Here is a 23499-nt window from a genome sequence, read left to right as displayed (position 1 = left end):
ACATAGAAATAACAAGTACCCACCCTAGTCACACCCCGACCTAACCCAATTTGAGAATAAAAGGCTCTCTAAGGTCAGGGCGTGACAGCCTGAGCTAAATTTAGTCTCTTAGCAAAGGGTCTGAATACTTATGTAAATAAGGTATTTCTGTTTTACATTTTTAATAACATTTCTAACATTTCGAAATTCCTGTTTTCGCTTTTTCTATATGGGGTAGGGTGTGTATAGATTGATGAGGATTTTTTATTTATTTAACCCATTTAGAATAAAGCTGTAACCTAACAAAATGTCAAAAAAGTCACGGAGTCTGAATACTTTCCAATTGCACTGTATAATTGTGTGTGTGTGTGTGTGTGTGTGTGTGTGTGTGTGTGTGTGTGTGTGTGTAGGGATGACACCACTGATTGCCTGGCTGATGGTGTTTCTCTGTGATCTGACAGCAGGTAATGTAATTCTGCACCCTATACAGCAGTCTGTGTGCTGTGGCATATCTCCGGTCCCATATCTCCGGTCCCTTATGTAGCATTTTCCCAGCCTCTCCCACCCCCCCCCCCCCCCCTCCCCCTGTGCTTCGCTGGTCAGTTGTGTACCACTGCTGTGACTTTTTTAACCCCTAAGTCACTGGGCTCTGTAAACTTTGCCAAGTGACAACGCTGATGCCTCTAAATCCCCTGAATGGAGTCAGTCAGATATCTGCTTGTCATGTGCTGATAGATAAAGGCCTTTGCAGACTGTACAATTGGATCTGTCTGATGCCAGGATTGGCTGTCCCAGACTAATTTACACATTGTGGGAAAATTCTTAGGTCGCAAACGATTGTCGGCCATCTTGGTACGTTCAGTGTGACAGGGTCTAGGTCTGCCGTCAGAATGGTTTTGCATTTATTGTGTAGTAACGCAGACAGTTACTAAAGACAGAATCATTGCAACCAAAATCCCACGTCGCTCATTGCAGTATCCATAACACCTTCACTATCCATAACACCTTCACTATCCATAACACCTTCACTATCCATAACACCTTCACTATCCATAACACCTTCACTATCCATAACACCTTCACTATCCATAACACCTTCACTATCCATAACACCTTCACTATCCATAACACCTTCACTATCCATAACACCTTCACTATCCATAACACCTTCACTATCCATAACACCTTCACTATCCATAACACCTTTACTATCCATAACACCTTTACTATCCATAACACCTTCACTATCCATAACACCTTCACTATCCATAACACCTTCACTATCCATAACACCTTCACTATCCATAACACCTTCACTATCCATAACACCTTCACTGTCCATAACACCTTCACTGTCCATAACACCTTCACTGTCCATAACACCTTCACTGTCCATAACACCTTCACTATCCATAACACCTTCACTATCCATAACACCTTTACTATCCATAACCCACTATCCATAACACCTTCACTATCCATAACACCTTCACTATCCATAACACCTTCACTATCCATAACGCCTTCACTATCCATAACGCCTTCACTATCCATAACCCACTATCCATAACGCCTTCACTATCCATAACACCTTCACTATCCATAACACCTTCACTATCCATAACACCTTCACTATCCATAACACCTTCACTATCCATAACCCACTATCCATAACACCTTCACTATCCATAACACCTTCACTATCCATAACACCTTCACTATCCATAACACCTTCACTATCCATAACCCACTATCCATAACCCACTATCCATAACACCTTCACTATCCCTAACACCTTCACTATCCCTAACACCTTCACTATCCATAACACCTTCACTATCCATAACCCACTATCCATAACACCTTCACTATCCATAACCCACTATCCATAACACCTTCACTATCCATAACACCTTCACTATCCATAACCTACTATCCATAACACCTTCACTATCCATAACCCACTATCCATAACACCTTCACTATCCATAACACCTTCACTATCCATAACACCTTCACTATCCATAACACCTTCACTATCCATAACACCTTCACTATCCAAAACACCTTCACTATCCATAACACCTTCACTATCCATAACACCTTCACTATCCATAACCCACTATCCATAACACCTTCACTATCCATAACACCTTCACTATCCATAACACCTTCACTATCCATAACCCACTATCCATAACACCTTCACTATCCATATCACCTTCACTATCCATAACACCTTCACTATCCATAACACCTTCACTATCCATAACACCTTCACTATCCATAACACCTTCACTATCCATAACACCTTCACTATCCATAACACCTTCACTATCCATAACCCACTATCCATAACACCTTCACTATCCATAACCCACTATCCATAACACCTTCACTATCCATAACACCTTCACTATCCATAACACCTTCACTATCCATAACACCTTCACTATCCATAACACCTTCACTATCCATAACCCACTATCCATAACCCACTATCCATAACACCTTCACTATCCATAACACCTTCACTATCCATAACACCTTCACTATCCATAACCCACTATCCATAACACCTTCACTATCCATAACACCTTCACTATCCATAACACCTTCACTATCCATAACACCTTCACTATCCATAACACCTTCACTATCCATAACACCTTCACTATCCATAACACCTTCACTATCCATAACCCACTATCCATAACACCTTCACTATCCATAACACCTTCACTATCCATAACCCACTATCCATTTCACCTTCACTATCCATAACACCTTCACTATCCATAACACCTTCACTATCCATAACACCTTCACTATCCATAACCCACTATCCATAACACCTTCACTATCCATAACACCTTCACTATCCATAACCCACTATCCATAACCCACTATCCATAACACCTTCACTATCCATAACACCTTCACTATCCATAACACCTTCACTATCCATAACCCACTATCCATAACCCAATATCCATAACACCTTCACTATCCATAACACCTTCACTATCCATAACACCTTCACTATCCATAACCCACTATCCATAACCCACTATCCATAACCCACTATCCATAACACCTTCACTATCCCTAACACCTTCACTAGCCCTAACACCTTCACTATCCCTAACACCTTCACTATCCATAACACCTTCACTATCCATAACACCTTCACTATCCATAACACCTTCACTATCCATAACACCTTCACTATCCATAACACCTTCACTATCCATAACACCTTCACTATCCATAACACCTTCACTATACATAACACCTTCACTATCCATAACCCACTATCCATAACCCACTATCCATAACCCACTATCCATAACCCACTATCCATAACACCTTCACTATACATAACACCTTCACTATCCATAACACCTTCACTATCCAATACACCTTCACTATCCATAACACCTTCACTATCCATAACACCTTCACTATCCATAACACCTTCACTATCCATAACACCTTCACTATCCATAACACCTTCACTATCCATAACACCTTCACTATCCATAACCCACTATCCATAACACCTTCACTATCCATAACCCACTATCCATAACACCTTCACTATCCATAACACCTTCACTATCCATAACCCACTATCCATAACACCTTCACTATCCATAACCCACTATCCATAACACCTTCACTATCCATAACATCTTCACTATCCATAACACCTTCACTATCCATAACACCTTCACTATCCATAACCCACTATCCATAACACTTTCACTATCCATAACACCTTCACTATCCATAATACCTTCACTATCCATAACACTTTCACTATCCATAACACCTTCACTATCCATAACCCACTGTCCATAACCCACTATCCATAACACCTTCACTATCCCTACACCTTCACTATCCATAACACCTTCACTATCCATAACACCTTCACTATCCATAAGACCTTCACTATCCATAACCCACTATCCATAACACCTTCACTATCCATAACCCACCATCCATAACACCTTCACTATCCATAACCCACTATCCATAACACCTTCACTATCCATAACACCTTCACTATCCATAACACCTTCACTATCCATAACACCTTCACTATCCATAACACCTTCACTATCCATAACACCTTCACTATCCATAACACCTTCACTATCCATAACACCTTCACTATCCATAACACCTTCACTATCCATAACACCTTCACTATCCATAACACCTTCACTATCCATAACACCTTCACTATCCATAACACCTTCACTATCCATAACCCACTATCCATAACACCTTCACTATCCATAACACCTTCACTATCCATAACACCTTCACTATCCATAACACCTTCACTATCCATAACACCTTCACTATCCATAACACCTTCACTATCCATAACACCTTCACTATCCATAACACCTTCACTATCCATAACACCTTCACTATCCATAACCCACTATCCATAACACCTTCACTATCCATAACACCTTCACTATCCCTAACACCTTCACTATCCATAACACCTTCACTATCCATAACACCTTCACTATCCATAACACCTTCACTATCCATAACCCACTATCCATAACACCTTCACTATCCATAACACCTTCACTATCCATAACCCACTATCCATAACACCTTCACTATCCATAACACCTTCACTATCCATAACACCTTCACTATCCATAACACCTTCACTATCCATAACCCACTATCCATAACCTAATATCCATAACACCTTCACTATCCATAACACCTTCACTATCCATAACACCTTCACTATCCATAACACCTTCACTATCCATAACCCACTATCCATAACCCACTATCCATAACACCTTCACTATCCATAACCCACTATCCATAACCCACTATCCATAACCCACTATCCATAACACCTTCACTATCCATAACACCTTCACTATCCATAACACCTTCACTATCCATAACACCTTCACTATCCATAACCCACTATCCATAACCCACTATCCATAACACCTTCACTATCCATAACACCTTCACTATCCCTAACACCTTCACTATCCCTAACACCTTCACTATCCATAACACCTTCACTAACCATAACACCTTCACTATCCAATACACCTTCACTATCCATAACACCTTCACTATCCATAACACCTTCACTATCCATAACACCTTCACTATCCATAACACCTTCACTATCCATAACACCTTCACTATCCATAACACCTTCACTATCCATAACCCACTATCCATAACACCTTCACTATCCATAACCCACTATCCATAACACCTTCACTATCCATAACACCTTCACTATCCATAACCCACTATCCATAACACCTTCACTATCCATAACCCACTATCCATAACACCTTCACTATCCATAACATCTTCACTATCCATAACACCTTCACTATCCATAACACCTTCACTATCCATAACCCACTATCCATAACACTTTCACTATCCATAACACCTTCACTATCCATAATACCTTCACTATCCATAACACTTTCACTATCCATAACACCTTCACTATCCATAACCCACTGTCCATAACCCACTATCCATAACACCTTCACTATCCCTAACACCTTCACTATCCATAACACCTTCACTATCCATAACACCTTCACTATCCATAAGACCTTCACTATCCATAACCCACTATCCATAACACCTTCACTATCCATAACCCACTATCCATAACACCTTCACTATCCATAACCCACTATCCATAACACCTTCACTATCCATAACACCTTCACTATCCATAACACCTTCACTATCCATAACACCTTCACTATCCATAACACCTTCACTATCCATAACACCTTCACTATCCATAACACCTTCACTATCCATAACACCTTCACTATCCATAACACCTTCACTATCCATAACACCTTCACTATCCATAACACCTTCACTATCCATAACACCTTCACTATCCATAACACCTTCACTATCCATAACCCACTATCCATAACACCTTCACTATCCATAACACCTTCACTATCCATAACACCTTCACTATCCATAACACCTTCACTATCCATAACACCTTCACTATCCATAACACCTTCACTATCCATAACACCTTCACTATCCATAACACCTTCACTATCCATAACCCACTATCCATAACACCTTCACTATCCATAACACCTTCACTATCCCTAACACCTTCACTATCCATAACACCTTCACTATCCATAACACCTTCACTATCCATAACACCTTCACTATCCATAACCCACTATCCATAACACCTTCACTATCCATAACACCTTCACTATCCATAACCCACTATCCATAACACCTTCACTATCCATAACACCTTCACTATCCATAACACCTTCACTATCCATAACACCTTCACTATCCATAACCCACTATCCATAACCCAATATCCATAACACCTTCACTATCCATAACACCTTCACTATCCATAACACCTTCACTATCCATAACACCTTCACTATCCATAACCCACTATCCATAACCCACTATCCATAACACCTTCACTATCCATAACCCACTATCCATAACCCACTATCCATAACCCACTATCCATAACACCTTCACTATCCATAACACCTTCACTATCCATAACACCTTCACTATCCATAACACCTTCACTATCCATAACCCACTATCCATAACCCACTATCCATAACACCTTCACTATCCATAACACCTTCACTATCCCTAACACCTTCACTATCCCTAACACCTTCACTATCCATAACACCTTCACTATCCATAACACCTTCACTATCCATAACACCTTCACTATCCATAACACCTTCACTATCCATAACACCTTCACTATCCATAACACCTTCACTATCCATAACACCTTCACTATCCATAACACCTTCACTATCCATAACCCACTATCCATAACCCACTATCCATAACACCTTCACTATCCATAACACCTTCACTATCCATAACACCTTCACTATCCATAACGCCTTCACTATCCATAACACCTTCACTATCCATAACCCACTATCCATAACACCTTCACTATCCATAATACCTTCACTATCCATAACACCTTCACTATCCATAACACCTTCACTATCCATAAAACCTTCACTATCCATAACCCACTATCCATAACCCACTATCCATAACCCACTATCCATAACACCTTCACTATCCATAACACCTTCACTATCCATAACACCTTCACTATCAATACACCTTCACTATCCATAACACCTTCACTATCCATAACGCCTCCACTATCCATAACACCTTCACTATCCATAACACCTTCACTATCCATAACACCTTCACTATCCATAACACCTTCACTATCCATAACACCTTCACTGTCCATAACATCTTCACTATCCATAACACCTTCACTATCCATAACCCACTATCCATAACACCTTCACTATCCATAACACCTTCACTGTCCATAACACCTTCACTATCCATAACACCTTCACTATCCATAACACCTTTATCAAAAACAATGTTAAGAAAACTCTGTCTGAACACACAGATAAAGACAGCAGGAGGCTTGTGGATCTGGTTTGGGTTAGCTCTGATTCTGTGTCTGTCTGTCTGTCTGTGTCTGTGTCTCTGTCTGTCTGTCTGTCTGTCTGTGTGTGTAGGGGTGGAGCGTGCTGAGGTGATGTGTCGTCGGTCCTGTGAGGAGCTGAATGATCTGTTATCAGAGCTGCATGGCCTCCACATCGTTACCACTAGTCTGCTCCACGACCTTCAGAGAGCTGTAAGACACACAGACACAGACAGACAGGGTTGGCTAGGTTTCTTTCTAAATGTAATTCGTTACAGTTACTAGTTACCTGTCCAAACTTGTAATCAGTAACGTAATTTTTGGATTACCCCAACTCCGTAACGTAATCTGATTACATTCCGTTACTTTTAGATTACTTTCCCCTTAAGAGGCCTTAGAAGAAGACATACATATATGTTACCTATTGAACCACATCTATTGCAGGATAAATCAATGTTAAAGTTTACATAGCTGTTCATATATGGATGTTACATTTTACTTTATGGGTTGGTTATGTAGGCTTCTTCTAACCCATCGCTTTCTACTACAGATAATAATACGATTAAATTATATCTTTACATTACAAACCAAAGACTATCAGAATTCCAGTCATTCCCATAAATGTTATATCCCTTGATCTTCAAGAACAGGATTTAGAAGTCTGGAAGTATAGATTAGCTACATAGTTTTACCTGAGCATGACCCACCTGAGCATAGCCAGCCCTACTCTGTTGTTTATGATCTAGTTGTCATGGAGAACTGTTGTTTATAATCTAGTTGTCATGGAGAACTGTTGTTTATGATCTAGTTGTCATGGAGAACTGATTGGGCTCATTGATTCAAGTTGAAAAATAAATGGCATGGCTTTGAGCACTACAGAAAGTGCTATTTACATGTGAATAATGAATGCAATATGCTACAGGCCTATTGTTGAACTTGTTGTTGGTGACACTTTGATATCTTGATAATATGCAGCTGTTTAAAGGGCAAATCCACAGATGAAACAATAACAAAACGGTCGCCCCGCCTCTGTTTTGGTAAAAAGCTGAGGGATGGTCCTGGAGAAATGTAACCACTCTCAGACTAATAGACAGAGCTGTGGATGCAAGGACTGACCATCCATGATATCAACATTATTGTTTTAACCATGTTATGAGGCTGTACAGGGTTTGTTTACATTTACAATGTTTACAAACATTGGAGAAAAAAAGCTTATATTTTGGGTTCTCATGGAGTGTGACACACACACACACACACACACACACACACACACACACACACACACACACACACACACACACACACACACACACACACACACACACACACACACACACACACACACACACACACACACACACACACACACACATGGTTAGCATCAGTGTTAACCATGACCAGATCCACAAGCCTCCTGCCGTCTTCATCTGTGTGTTCAGACAGAGGAGAATGAGGCATTGCGGGAAGCTCTCTCTGAGCTGGGCAGCAATTTGGACAGAGAGGGAGGAGGAGGAGGAGGAGGAGGAAGAGGAGGAGGAGGAGGGGATGATGAAGAGGAGAGAGTGTGTGTGCAGGACGGACGTGTGTATCAGCGGGAGGAGGACTGGGTTTCAGACAGCTGCACATCCTGTACCTGCCAGGTAAACACACACACACACACACACACACACACACACACACACACACACACACACACACACACACACACACACACACACACACACACACACACACACACACACACACACACACACACACACACACACACACACACACACACACACACACACACACATATTCACGCACAACTCTTGAGTCAAGATATCTCTAGGCCCTTGTGCTTTACTACTGTGTGTGTGTGTATGTGTATGTTGTGTGTGTGTTTTGTGTGTGTGTGTATGTGTGTGTTTTGTGTGTGTGTGTATGTGTATGTTGTGTGTGTGTAGGAGGGGAAGGCAGTGTGTCGGCAGGTCACCTGTCCTCCAGTAACATGTCCCAGTCCTTCCTTCACTGAAGGGGAATGCTGCCCTGTGTGTCTGGGTGAGAAAACACATTCACTGAATTTATTTCTCATGATTATTTCACAAGTCATATTTAGTCAAATCAAATTTTATTCGTCACATGCCCTGAATTACTTACAAGCCTCTAACCAACAATGCAGTTTAAAAAATATGAATAAGAATAAGAAAAGTAACAAGTAATTAAAGAGCAGCAGTAAAATAACAATAGCGAGGCTAAATACAGGGGGTACCGGTACAGAGTCAATGTGGAGGCTATATACAGGGTGTACCGGTACAGAGTCAATGTGGAGACTATATACAGGGGGTACCGGTACAGAGTCAATGTGGAGGCTATATACAGGGGGTACCGGTACAGAGTCAATGTGGAGGCTATATACAGGGGGTACCGGTACAGAGTCAATGTGGAGGCTATATACAGGGGGTACAGGTATAGAGTCAATGTGGAGGCTATATACAGGGGGTACCGGTACAGAGTCAATGTGGAGGCTATATACAGGGGGTACCGGTACAGAGTCAATGTGGAGGCTATATACAGGGGGTAATGGTACAGAGTCAATGTGGAGGCTATATACAGGGGGTACCGGTACAGAGTCAATGTGGAGGCTGTATACAGGGGGCACCGGTTAGTTGAGGTAATTGAGGTAATATGTACATGTAGGTAGAGTTATTAAAGTGACTATCCATAGATAATAACAGAGAGTAGCAGTGGTGTAAAAGAGGGGGGGGAGCGCAATGCAAATAGTCTGGGTAGCCATTTGACTAGATGTTCAGGGGTCTTATGGCTTGGGGGTAGAAGCTGGTTAGAAGCCTCTTGGACCTAGACTTGGTGCTCCGGTACCGCTTGCCGTGCGGTAGTAGAGAGAACAGTCTATGACTGGGGTGGCTGGGGTCTTTGACAATCCTCTGACACCGCCTGGTGTAGAGGTCCTGGATGGCAGGAAGTTTGGCTCCAGTGATGTACTGGGCCGTATGCACTACCCTCTGTAGTGCCTTGCGGTCGGAGGCCGAGCAGTTGCCGTACCAGGCAGTGATGCAACCTGTCAGGATGCTCTCGATGGTGCAGCTGTAGAACCTTTTGAGGATCTCAGGACCCATGCCAAATGTTTTCAGTCTCCTGAGGGGGAATAGGCTTTGTCGTGCCCTCTTCACGACTGTCTTGGTGTGTTTGGACCATTCTAGTTTGTTGGTGATGAGGACGCCAAGGAATTTGAAGCTCTCAACCTGCTCCAATACAGCCCCGTTGATGAGAATGGGGGCGTGCTCGGTCCTCCTTTTCCTGTAGTCCACAATCCTCTCCTTTGTCTTGATCACATTGAGGGAGAGGTTGTTGTCCTGGCGCCACACGGCCAGATCTCTGACCTCCTCTCCCTACAGGCTGTCTCATCGTTGTCGGTGATCAGGCCTACCACTGTTGTGTCATCGGCAAACTTAATGATGGTGTTGGAGTCGTGCCATATGTGTATTTGTTTGTGTTTGCGTGCGTGTGTGTGTGTGTGTGTGTGTGTGTGTGTTTGTGTGTGTGTGTGTGTGTGTGTGTGTATAGGGTTGGGAAGTGAAGATGGATGGTCCCCATGGTCGGAGTGGACGGAATGTTCGGTCACTTGTGGGCGTGGCTTCCAGCGGAGAGGGCGATCTTGTGATGATGTCTTCACGTCCTGTTCTGACTCCTCCCTCCAAACCCGCAGGTGCACCCTGGGAAGTTGTGAAAGCCGAGGTGAGGTCACCTATAACTCCTGTAATACAACAAGCTCCTGTAATACAGCTAGCTCCTGTAATACAACTAGCTCCTGTAATACAACTAGCTCCTGTAATACAACTAGCTCCTGTAATACATCTAGCTCCTGTATTACAACTAGCTCCTGTATTACAACTAGCTCCTGTAATACAACTAGCTCCTGTAATACAACTAGCTCCTGTAATACAACTAGCTCCTGTATTACAACTAGCTCCTGTAATACAACTAGCTCCTGTAATACAACTAGCTCCTGTAATACAACTAGCTCCTGTAATACAACTAGCTCCTGTAATACAACTAGCTCCTGTAATACAACTAGCTCCTGTAATACAACTAGCTCCTGTAATACAACTAGCTCCTGTAATACAACTAGCTCCTGTAATACAACTAGCTCCTATAATACAACTAGCTCCTGTAATACAACTAGCTCCTGTAATACAACTAGCTCCTGAAATACAACTAGCTCCTGTATTACAACTAGCTCCTGTATTACAACTAGGTCCTGTATTACAACTAGCTCCTGTAATACAACTAGCTCCTGTAATACAACTAGCTCCTGTAATACAACTAGCTCATGTAATACAACTAGCTCCTGTAATACAACGAGCTCCTGTAATACAACTAGCTCCTGTAATACAACTAGCTCCTGTAATACAACTAGCTCCTGTATTACAACTAGCTCCTGTATTACAACTAGCTCCTGTATTACAACTAGCTCCTGTAATACAACTAGCTCCTGTAATACAACTAGCTCCTGTAATACAACTAGCTCATGTAATACAACTAGCTCCTGTAATACAACTAGCTCCTGTAATACATCTGGCTCCTGTATTACAACTAGCTCCTGTAAAACAACTAGCTCCTGTAATACAACTAGCTCCTGTATTACAACTAGCTCCTATAATACAACTAGCTCCTGTAATACAACTAGCTCCTGTAATTCAACTAGCTCCTGTATTACAACTAGCTCCTGTAATACAACTAGCTCCTATAATACAACTAGCTCCTGTATTACAACTAGCTCCTGTATTACAACTAGCTCCTGTAATACAACTAGCTCCTGTAATACAACTAGCTCCTGTAATACATCTGGCTCCTGTATTACAACTAGCTCCTGTAAAACAACTAGCTCCTGTAATACAACTAGCTCCTGTATTACAACTAGCTCCTGTAATACAACTAGCTCCTGTAATACAACTAGCTCCTGTAATTCAACTAGCTCCTGTATTACAACTAGCTCCTGTAATACAACTAGCTCCTATAATACAACTAGCTCCTGTATTACAACTAGCTCCTGTATTACAACTAGCTCCTGTAATACAACTAGCTCCTGTAATACAACTAGCTCCTGTAATACAACTAGCTCCTGTAATACAACTAGCTCCTGTAATACAACTAGCTCTTGCAATACAACTGGCTCCTATAATACAACTAGCTCATGTAATACAACTAGCTCCTGTATTACAACTAGCTCCTGTATTACAACTAGCTCCTATAATACAACTAGCTCCTGTAATACAACTAGCTCCTGTAATACATCTGGCTCCTGTAATGCAACTAGCTCCTGTATTACAACTAGCTCCTGTAATACACATTATGGCTAGCTACGTCGTTGTATTTATTTAAGATACTCTTTGAAGATGTACTTTTCAGACATGTTAGGAAGGTGGGGTTGGGACTCTGCTGACGTTAGGCTGAAGGACTCTGCTGACGTTAGGCTGAAGGACTCTGCTGACGTTAGGCTGAAGGACTCTGCTGACGTTAGGCTGAAGGACTCTGCTGACGTTAGGCTGAAGGACTCTGCTGACGTTAGGCTGAAGGACTCTGCTGACGTTAGGCTGAAGGACTCTGCTGACGGACTCTGCTGACGTTAGGCTGAAGGACTCTGCTGACGTTAGGCTGAAGGACTCTGCTGATGTTAGGCTGAAGGACTCTGCTGACGTTAGGCTGAAGGACTCTGCTGACGTTAGGCTGAAGGACTCTGCTGACGTTAGGCTGAAGGACTCTGCTGACGTTAGGCTGAAGGACTCTGCTGACGTTAGGCTGAAGGACTCTGCTGATGTTAGGCTGAAGGACTCTGCTGACGTTAGGCTGAAGGACTCTGCTGACGTTAGGCTGAAGGACTCTGCTGACGTTAGGCTGAAGGACTCTGCTGACGTTAGGCTGAAGGACTCTGCTGACGTTAGGCTGAAGGACTCTGCTGATGTTAGGCTGAAGGACTCTGCTGATGTCAGGCTGAAGGACTCTGCTGATGTTAGGCTGAAGGACTCTGCTGATGTTAGGCTGAAGGACTCTGCTGATGTTAGGCTGAAGGACTCTGCTGACGTTAGGCTGAAGGACTCTGCTGATGTTAGGCTGAAGGACTCTGCTGACGTTAGGCTGAAGGACACTGCTGACGTTAGGCTGAAGGACTCTGCTGACGTTAGGCTGAAGGACTCTGCTGATGTTAGGCTGAAGGACTCTGCTGATGTTAGGCTGAAGGACACTGCTGACGTTAGGCTGAAGGACACTGCTGACGTTAGGCTGAAGGACTCTGCTGACGGACTCTGCTGACGTTAGGCTGAAGGACACTGCTGACGTTAGGCTGAAGGACTCTGCTGATGTTAGGCTGAAGGACACTGCTGACGTTAGGCTGAAGGACTCTGCTGACGTTAGGCTGAAGGACTCTGCTGACGGACTCTGCTGATGTTAGGCTGAAGGACTCTGCTGACGTTAGGCTGAAGGACTCTGCTGACGGACTCTGCTGATGTTAGGCTGAAGGACTCTGCTGGCGTTAGGCTGAAGGACTCTGCTGACGTTAGGCTGAAGGACTCTGCTGACGTTAGGCTGAAGGACTCTGCTGGCGTTAGGCTGAAGGACTCTGCTGACGTTAGGCTGAAGGACTCTGCTGACGTTAGGCTGAAGGACTCTGCTGACGTTAGGCTGAAGGACTCTGCTGACGTTAGGCTGAAGGACTCTGCTGACGGACTCTGCTGTCGTTAGGCTGAAGGACTCTGCTGACGTTAGGCTGAAGGACTCTGCTGATGTTAGGCTGAAGGACTCTGCTGACGGACTCTGCTGACGTTAGGCTGAAGGACTCTGCTGACGTTAGGCTGAAGGACTCTGCTGACGTTAGGCTGAAGGACTCTGCTGATGTTAGGCTGAAGGACTCTGCTGACGTTAGGCTGAAGGATTCTGCTGATGTTAGGCTGAAGGACTCTGCTGACGTTAGGCTGAAGGACTCTGCTGACGTTAGGCTGAAGGACTCTGCTGACGTTAGGCTGAAGGACTCTGCTGACGTTAGGCTGAAGGACTCTGCTGACGTTAGGCTGAAGGACTCTGCTGAAGGACTCTGCTGACGTTAGGATGAAGGACTCTGCTGACGTTAGGCTGAAGGACAGAGAAGATCATTGACTGGGCTGGGGGGGAGCTAACCCTCGTATGGGTGGGAGGGCCAAGAGACCAGAGGTGGCAGAATGGAACACTCAGGTTTGGGTGTTGGGTTTGAGCAATCATTTCCCTTTTATAAAAATGTGTGTGTGTGTGTGTGTGTGTGTGTGTGTGTGTGTGTGTGTGTGTGTGTGTGTGTGTGTGTGTGTGTGTGTGTGTGTGTGTGTGTGTGTGTGTGTGTAGTGCGTGGGAACGGCGGCTGGGGTCTGTGGTCTCCGTGGTCTGCATGTTCTGTGTCGTGTGGTTCAGGTCTCGTCGTGCGTGTTCGACTCTGCAACTCCCCCCTCTCTCAACGCGGGGGCAGCGGCTGCCGTGGCAACGCCACAGAGACACATCCCTGCGACGCTGCACCCTGTCCAAGTGAGAACACAAACAAACAAACCACATGACTGCTATTGTTGATGTTGGATTGACTGATACACTGTCTGTGTGATTATAGTTGTCGGGGTCTGGGGACCGTGGTCTTCCTGGTTACCGTGCAGTGTGTCGTGTGGCAGTGGGCTGATGATTCGTCAGCGAGAGTGTTCTAACCCCGCCCCCCGGCATGGAGGCAGGAAGTGTGTGGGAGAGACGGCCGACTACGCAGCCTGCGATACCCAGCCCTGTCCAATAGGTAGCAGACATAGACACACAGCTCTAACCCCACAGCCCAGCCCTGTCCAATAGGTAGCAGACATAGACACACAGCTCTAACCCCACAGCCCAGCCCTGTCCAATAGGTAGCAGACATAGACACACAGCTCTAACCCCACAGCCCTGTCCAATAGGTAGCAGACATAGACACATAGCTCTATCCCCACAGCCCTGTCCAATAGGTAGCAGACATAGACACACAGCTCTATCCCCACAGCCTCGTTTATTTATCGTAGTCTGGGGATTCATATAGCACTACAAACAGGCTAGCTCCTTTTAAAGCATTTCAGATGTTGTTTATTTATCATAGTCTGGGTGTAAGGGCTGTCGTTCTCCTCTTCCTCGGATGAGGAGAGGAGAGAAGGATCATCAGACCAAAATGCAGCATTAGGGAAATAAGCCATCTCTTTATTTGTAACGACGATGGCAACACGAAAAACAAAACACTTTCAAAAATACAAAACAAGAAAACGACGTAGACGAAAAAACCTGAACATGAACTTACTTAACTAAAACGTAAAACTCACGGACAGGAACAGACTACATCGAAACGAAACGAACAACCGAACAGTCCCGTATGGTGCAAGACATAACACAGATACGGAAGACAAACACCCACAAAACAAACAGTGAGAACACCCTACCTAAATATGACTCTTAATTAGAGGAAAACGCAAAACACCTGCCTCTAATTAAGAGCCATACCAGGCAACCAAAACCAACATAGAAACAGATAACATAGACTGCCCACCCAAAACACACGCCCTGACCATAAACACATACAAAAACAACATAAAACAGGTCAGGACCGTTACACTGGGGATTCATATAGCACTACAAACAGGCTAGCTCCTTTTAAAGCATTTCAGATGTTTTTTATTTATCGTAGTCTGGGGATTCATATAGCACTACAAACAGGCTAGCTCCTTTTAAAGCATTTCAGATGTTGTTTATTTATCGTAGTCTGGGGATTCATATAGCACTACAAACAGGCTAGCTCCTTTTAAAGCATTTCAGATGTTGTTTATTTATCGTAGTCTGGGGATTCATATAGCACTACAAACAGGCTAGCTCTAACCTCACAACACAGCCTTGTTTATTTATAGTAGTCTGGGGATTCATATAGCACTACAAACAGGCTAGCTCCTTTTAAAGCATTTCAGATGCTGTCATCCGTTTGCTTTACACCAGCTGACTAATGAGCCCAACAGGGTCTGTCCTTCTACCTAAACCATCATTAACCTCGTTTTGGTGAAGGGTCAAACACCAGCTGACTAATGAGCCCACCAGGGTCTGTCCTTCTACCCAAACCATCATTAACCTCGTTTTGGTGAAGGATCAAACACCAGCTGACTAATGAGCCCACCAGGGTCTGTTCTTCTACCCAAACCATCATTAACCTCGTTTTGGTGAAGGATCAAACACCAGCTGACTAATGAGCCCACCAGGGTCTGTCCTTCTACCCAAACCATCATTAACCTCGTTTTGGTGAAGGATCAAACACCAGCTGACTAATGAGCCCACCAGGGTCTGTCCTTCTACCCAAACCATCATTAACCTCGTTTTGGTGAAGGATCAAACACCAGCTGACTAATGAGCCCACCAGGGTCTGTCCTTCTACCCAAACCATCATTAACCTCGTTTTGGTGAAGGATCAAACACCAGCTGACTAATGAGCCCACCAGGGTCTGTCCTTCTACCCAAACCATCATTAACCTCGTTTTGGTGAAGGATCAAACACCAGCTGACTAATGAGCCCACCAGGGTCTGTCCTTCTACCCAAACCATCATTAACCTCGTTTTGGTGAAGGATCAAACACCAGCTGACTAATGAGCCCACCAGGGTCTGTCCTTCTACCCAAACCATCATTAACCTCGTTTTGGTGAAGGATCAAACACCAGCTGACTAATGAACCCACCAGGGTCTGTCCTTCTACCCAAACCATCATTAACCTCGTTTTGGTGAAGGATCAAACACCAGCTGACTAATGAGCCCACCAGGGTCTGTCCTTCTACCCAAACCATCATTAACCTCGTTTTGGTGAAGGATCAAACACCAGCTGACTAATGAGCCCACCAGGGTCTGTCCTTCTACCCAAACCATCATTAACCTCGTTTTGGTGAAGGATCAAACACCAGCTGACTAATGAGCCCACCAGGGTCTGTCCTTCTACCCAAACCATCATTAACCTCGTTTTGGTGAAGGATCAAACACCAGCTGACTAATGAGCCCACCAGGGTCTGTCCTTCTACCCAGACCATCATTAACCTCGTTTTGGTGAAGGATCAAACACCAGCTGACTAATGAGCCCACCAGGGTCTGTCCTTCTACCCAAACCATCATTAACCTCGTTTTGGTGAAGGATCAAACACCAGCTGACTAATGAGCCCACCAGGGTCTGTCCTTCTACCCAAACCATCATTAACCTCGTTTTGGTGAAGGATCAAACACCAGCTGACTAATGAGCCCACCAGGGTCTGTCCTTCTACCCAAACCATCATTAACCTCGTTTTGGTGAAGGATCAAACACCAGCTGACTAATGAGCCCACCAGGGTCTGTCCTTCTACCCAAACCATCATTAACCTCGTTTTGGTGAAGGATCAAACACCAGCTGACTAATGAGCCCACCAGGGTCTGTCCTTCTACCCAAACCATCATTAACCTCGTTTTGGTGAAGGATCAAACACCAGCTGACTAATGAGCCCACCAGGGTCTGTCCTTCTACCCAAACCATCATTAACCTCGTTTTGGTGAAGGATCAAACACCAGCTGACTAATGAACCCACCAGGGTCTGTCCTTCTACCCAAACCATCATTAACCTCGTTTTGGTGAAGGATCAAACACCAGCTGACTAATGAGCCCACCAGGGTCTGTCCTTCTACCCAAACCATCATTAACCTCGTGTCGGTGTCTGATCAAGGATGTGGGGTTGTAAACTATGGGCTCAGTGATCATTCCATCATTTTCTGTAGTAGGAAGGTTCAGGAAACTATGGAGAACTATAGTGCAGATGTTTTGGTTACTTGATTGAGATAATTGTACTGGTGTATTGAAATGCAATGAGGTGATAATGAGACCATTTGTAGATGCTACAGACCAGCTGCCACTCGATGTTGTTGAATTAAGCAAAGAACTGAACCATGGATTTACCATTACATTTTAAAAGCAACGAAGTGAAGAAATAAATTCTATCTGGAGATCCAGGGCCGATTATGTTTTTTATAAGCTATAAGAAATGAAGGAATGAGGTTAACAGGATGATAGAGAGGGCCAAGAATGAGGTTAACAGGATGATAGAGAGGGCCAAGAATGAGGTTAACAGGATGACAGAGAGGGCCAAGAATGAGGTTAACAGGATGATAGAGAGGGCCAAGAATGAGGTTAACAGGATGACAGAGAGGGCCAAGAATGAGGTTAACAGGATGACAGAGAGGGCCAAGAATGAGGTTAACAGGATGACAGAGAGGGCCAAGAATGAGGTTAACAGGATGACAGAGAGGGCCAAGAATGAGGTTAACAGGATGACAGAGAGGGCCAAGAATGAGGTAAACAGGATGACAGAGAGGGCCAAGAATGAGGTTAACAGGATGACAGAGAGGGCCAAGAAGGAGGTTAACAGGATGATAGAGAGGGCCAAGAATGAGGTTAACAGGATGACAGAGAGGGCCAAGAATGAGGTTAACAGGATGATAGAAAGGGCCAAGAATGAGGTTAACAGGATGACAGAGAGGGCCAAGAATGAGGTTAACAGGATGACAGAGAGGGCCAAGAATGAGGTTAACAGGATGACAGAGAGGGCCAAGAATGAGGTTAACAGGATGACAGAGAGGGCCAAGAATGAGGTTAACAGGATAACAGAGAGGGCCAAGAATGAGGTTAACAGGATGACAGAGAGGGCAAAGAATGAGGTTAACAGGATGACAGAGAGGGCCAAGAATGAGGTTAACAAGATGACAGAGGATGATAGGGCCAAGAACCATTATTCCACTGACAACATAGTTGCGAACAGGAACAATCCAAGTAAACTATGGAAGTTTTTGAAGCAGTTAGGATACAGTACAGATAATTTATTCCATAACAGTCTAAACTAACGTATGGAATTGTTTTAAGATTGTCATACCAAGGATAATTTAGCGATTTGATATGGAATTTTAGGAAGTAGAAAATATTAAGTAGAAAATATGTATGTATATTTAAACAATAATTTGATGAAACATTGATTTTGGCCTTTCTGCTAAAATCAAATGAAATTAAATGTTATTGGTCACATACACATATTTAGCAGATGTTATTGCAGGTGCGGCAAAATGCTTGTGTTCCTAGCTCCAACAGTGCAGTAGTATCTAACTAAATGCTTGTGTTTCTAGCTCCAACAGTGCAGTAATATCTAACTAAATGCTGGTGTTCCTAGCTCCAACAGAGCAGTAGTATCTAACTAAATGCTTGTGCTCCTAGCTCCAACAGAGCAGTAGTATCTAACTAAATGCTGGTGTTCCTAGCTCCAACAGTACAGTAGTATCTAACTAAATGCTGGTGTTTCTAGCTCCAACAGTGCAGTAGTATCTAACTAAATGCTTGTGTTCCTAGCTCCAACAGAGCAGTAGTATCTAACTAAATGCTTGTGTTCCTAGCTCCAACAGAGCAGTAGTATCTAACTAAATGCTGGTGTTTCTAGCTCCAACAGTACAGTAGTATCTAACTAAATGCTGGTGTTTCTAGCTCCAACAGTGCAGTAGTATCTAACTAAATGCTTGTGTTTCTAGCTCCAACAGTGCAGTAGTATCTAACTAAATGCTTGTGTTCCTGGCTCCAACAGTAGTATCTAACTAAATGCTTGTGTTCCTAGCTCCAACAGAGTAGTAGTATCTAACTAAATGCTTGTGTTCCTAGCTCCAACAGTGCAGTAGTATCTAACTAAATGCTTGTGTTCCTAGCTCCAACAGAGCAGTAGTATCTAACTAAATGCTTGTGTTCCTAGCTCCAACAGTGCAGTAGTATCTAACTAAATGCTTCTGCTCCTAGCTCCAACAGAGCAGTAGTATCTAACTAAATGCTTGTGTTTCTAGCTCCAACAGAGCAGTAGTATCTAACTAAATGCTTGTGTTCCTAGCTCCAACAGAGCAGTAGTATCTAACTAAATGCTTGTGTTCCTAGCTCCAACAGAGCAGTAATATCTAACTAAATGCTTGTGTTCCTAGCTCCAACAGTAATATCTAACTTAATGCTTGTGTTCCTAGATCCAACAGAGCAGTAGTATCTAACTAAATGCTTGTGCTCCTAGCTCCAACAGTGCAGTAGTATCTAACTAAATGCTTGTGTTCCTAGCTCCAACAGAGCAGTAATATCTAACTAAATGCTTGTGTTCCTAGCTCCAACAGTAATATCTAACTTAATGCTTGTGTTCCTAGATCCAACAGAGCAGTAGTATCTAACTAAATGCTTGTGCTCCTAGCTCCAACAGTGCAGTAGTATCTAACTAAATGCTTGTGTTCCTAGCTCCAACAGTGCAGTAGTATCTAACTAAATGCTTGTGTTCCTAGCTCCAACAGTAATATCTAACTAAATGCTTGTGTTCCTAGCTCCAACAGTGCAGTAGTATCTAACTAAATGCTTGTGTTCTTAGCTCCAACAGTGCAGCAATATCTAACTAAATGCTGGTGTTCCTAGCTCCAACAGTGCAGTAATATCTAACTAAATGCTGGTGTTCCTAGCTCCAACAGTGCAGTAATATCTAACTAAATGCTTGTGTTCCTAGCTCCAACAGTGCAGTAGTATCTAACTAAATGCTTGTGTTCCTAGCTCCAACAGTAATATCTAACTAAATGCTTGTGTTCCTAGCTCCAACAGTGCAGTAGTATCTAACTAAATGCTGGTGTTCCTAGCTCCAACAGTGCAGTAATATCTTACTAAATGCTGGTGTTTCTAGCTCCAACAGTGCAGTAGTATCTAACTAAATGCTTGTGTTCCTAGCTCCAACTTTGCAGTAGTATCTAACTAAATGCGTGTGTTCATAGCTCCAACAGTGCAGTAGTATCTAACTAAATGCTTATGTTCCCAGCTCCATCAGTACAGTAATATCTAACTAAATGCTTGTGTTCCTAGCTCCAACAGTGCAGTAGTATCTAACTAAATGCTTGTGTTCCTAGCTCCAACAGTATCTAACTAAATGCTTGTGTTCCTAGCTCCAACAGTATCTAACTAAATGCTTGTGTTCCTAGCTCCAACAGTGCAGTAATATCTACCTAAATGGTTGTGTTCCTAGCTCCAACAGTATCTAACTAAATGCTTGTGTTCCTAGCTCCAACAGTATCTAACTAAATGCTTGTGTTCCTAGCTCCAACAGTATCTAACTAAATGCTTGTGTTCCTAGCTCCAACAGTATCTAACTAAATGCTTGTGTTCCTAGCTCCAACAGTATCTAACTAAATGCTTGTGTTCCTAGCTCCAACAGTATCTAACTAAATGCTTGTGTTCCTAGCTCCAACAGTATCTAACTAAATGCTTGTGTTTCTAGCTCCAACAGTATCTAACTAAATGCTTGTGCTCCTAGCTCCAACAGTGCAGTAATATCTAACTAAATGCTTGTGTTCCTAGCTCCAACAGTGCAGTAGTATCTAACTAAATGCTTGTGTTCCTAGCTCCAACAGTGCAGTAGTATCTAACTAAATGCTTGTGTTCCTAGCTCCAACAGTGCAGTAGTATCTAACTAAATGCTTATGTTCCCAGCTCCATCAGTACAGTAATATCTAACTAAATGCTTGTGTTCCTAGCTCCAACAGTGCAGTAGTATCTAACTAAATGCTTGTGTTCCTAGCTCCAACAGTATCTAACTAAATGCTTGTGTTCCTAGCTCCAACAGTATCTAACTAAATGCTTGTGTTCCTAGCTCCAACAGTGCAGTAATATCTAACTAAATGCTTGTGCTCCTAGCTCCAACAGAGCAGTAGTATCTAACTAAATGCTGGTGTTCCTAGCTCCAACAGTACAGTAGTATCTAACTAAATGCTGGTGTTTCTAGCTCCAACAGTGCAGTAGTATCTAACTAAATGCTTGTGTTCCTAGCTCCAACAGAGCAGTAGTATCTAACTAAATGCTTGTGTTCCTAGCTCCAACAGAGCAGTAGTATCTAACTAAATGCTGGTGTTTCTAGCTCCAACAGTACAGTAGTATCTAACTAAATGCTGGTGTTTCTAGCTCCAACAGTGCAGTAGTATCTAACTAAATGCTTGTGTTTCTAGCTCCAACAGTGCAGTAGTATCTAACTAAATGCTTGTGTTCCTGGCTCCAACAGTAGTATCTAACTAAATGCTTGTGTTCCTAGCTCCAACAGTGCAGTAGTATCTAACTAAATGCTTGTGTTCCTAGCTCCAACAGTATCTAACTAAATGCTTGTGTTCCTAGCTCCAACAGTGCAGTAGTATCTAACTAAATGCTTGTGTTCCTAGCTCCAACAGAGCAGTAGTATCTAACTAAATGCTTGTGTTCCTAGCTCCAACAGTGCAGTAGTATCTAACTAAATGCTTCTGCTCCTAGCTCCAACAGAGCAGTAGTATCTAACTAAATGCTTGTGTTTCTAGCCCCAACAGAGCAGTAGTATCTAACTAAATGCTTGTGTTCCTAGCTCCAACAGAGCAGTAGTATCTAACTAAATGCTTGTGTTCCTAGCTCCAACAGAGCAGTAATATCTAACTAAATGCTTGTGTTCCTAGCTCCAACAGTAATGTCTAACTTAATGCTTGTGTTCCTAGATCCAACAGAGCAGTAGTATCTAACTAAATGCTTGTGCTCCTAGCTCCAACAGTGCAGTAGTATCTAACTAAATGCTTGTGTTCCTAGCTCCAACAGAGCAGTAATATCTAACTAAATGCTTGTGTTCCTAGCTCCAACAGTAATATCTAACTTAATGCTTGTGTTCCTAGATCCAACAGAGCAGTAGTATCTAACTAAATGCTTGTGCTCCTAGCTCCAACAGTGCAGTAGTATCTAACTAAATGCTTGTGTTCCTAGCTCCAACAGTGCAGTAGTATCTAACTAAATGCTTGTGTTCCTAGCTCCAACAGTAATATCTAACTAAATGCTTGTGTTCCTAGCTCCAACAGTGCAGTAGTATCTAACTAAATGCTTGTGTTCCTAGCTCCAACAGTGCAGCAACATCTAACTAA

At 43.1% G+C, this 23499-nt stretch overlaps 1 protein-coding gene across 1 annotated transcript in view; it reads left to right on the top strand.

Moving 5' to 3' along the window:
* The window catches only part of LOC129863703 (thrombospondin-2-like), a 97483-nt gene that overhangs the window by 4732 nt on the left and 69252 nt on the right, over positions 1-23499 (top strand). Inside the window, exons 2-8 of the mRNA XM_055935891.1 lie at positions 390-443; positions 7611-7729; positions 8956-9156; positions 9463-9556; positions 11081-11251; positions 14885-15061; positions 15141-15314. Coding sequence (XP_055791866.1) covers positions 390-443; positions 7611-7729; positions 8956-9156; positions 9463-9556; positions 11081-11251; positions 14885-15061; positions 15141-15314 — 990 coding nt within the window. The remainder of the gene's footprint in view (positions 1-389; positions 444-7610; positions 7730-8955; positions 9157-9462; positions 9557-11080; positions 11252-14884; positions 15062-15140; positions 15315-23499) is intronic.

The sequence above is a fragment of the Salvelinus fontinalis genome, chromosome 1 (assembly GCF_029448725.1).
Source record: "Salvelinus fontinalis isolate EN_2023a chromosome 1, ASM2944872v1, whole genome shotgun sequence".
NCBI classification, from domain to species: domain Eukaryota; kingdom Metazoa; phylum Chordata; class Actinopteri; order Salmoniformes; family Salmonidae; genus Salvelinus; species Salvelinus fontinalis.
This window is presented reverse-complemented; position numbering and strand designations above follow the sequence as displayed.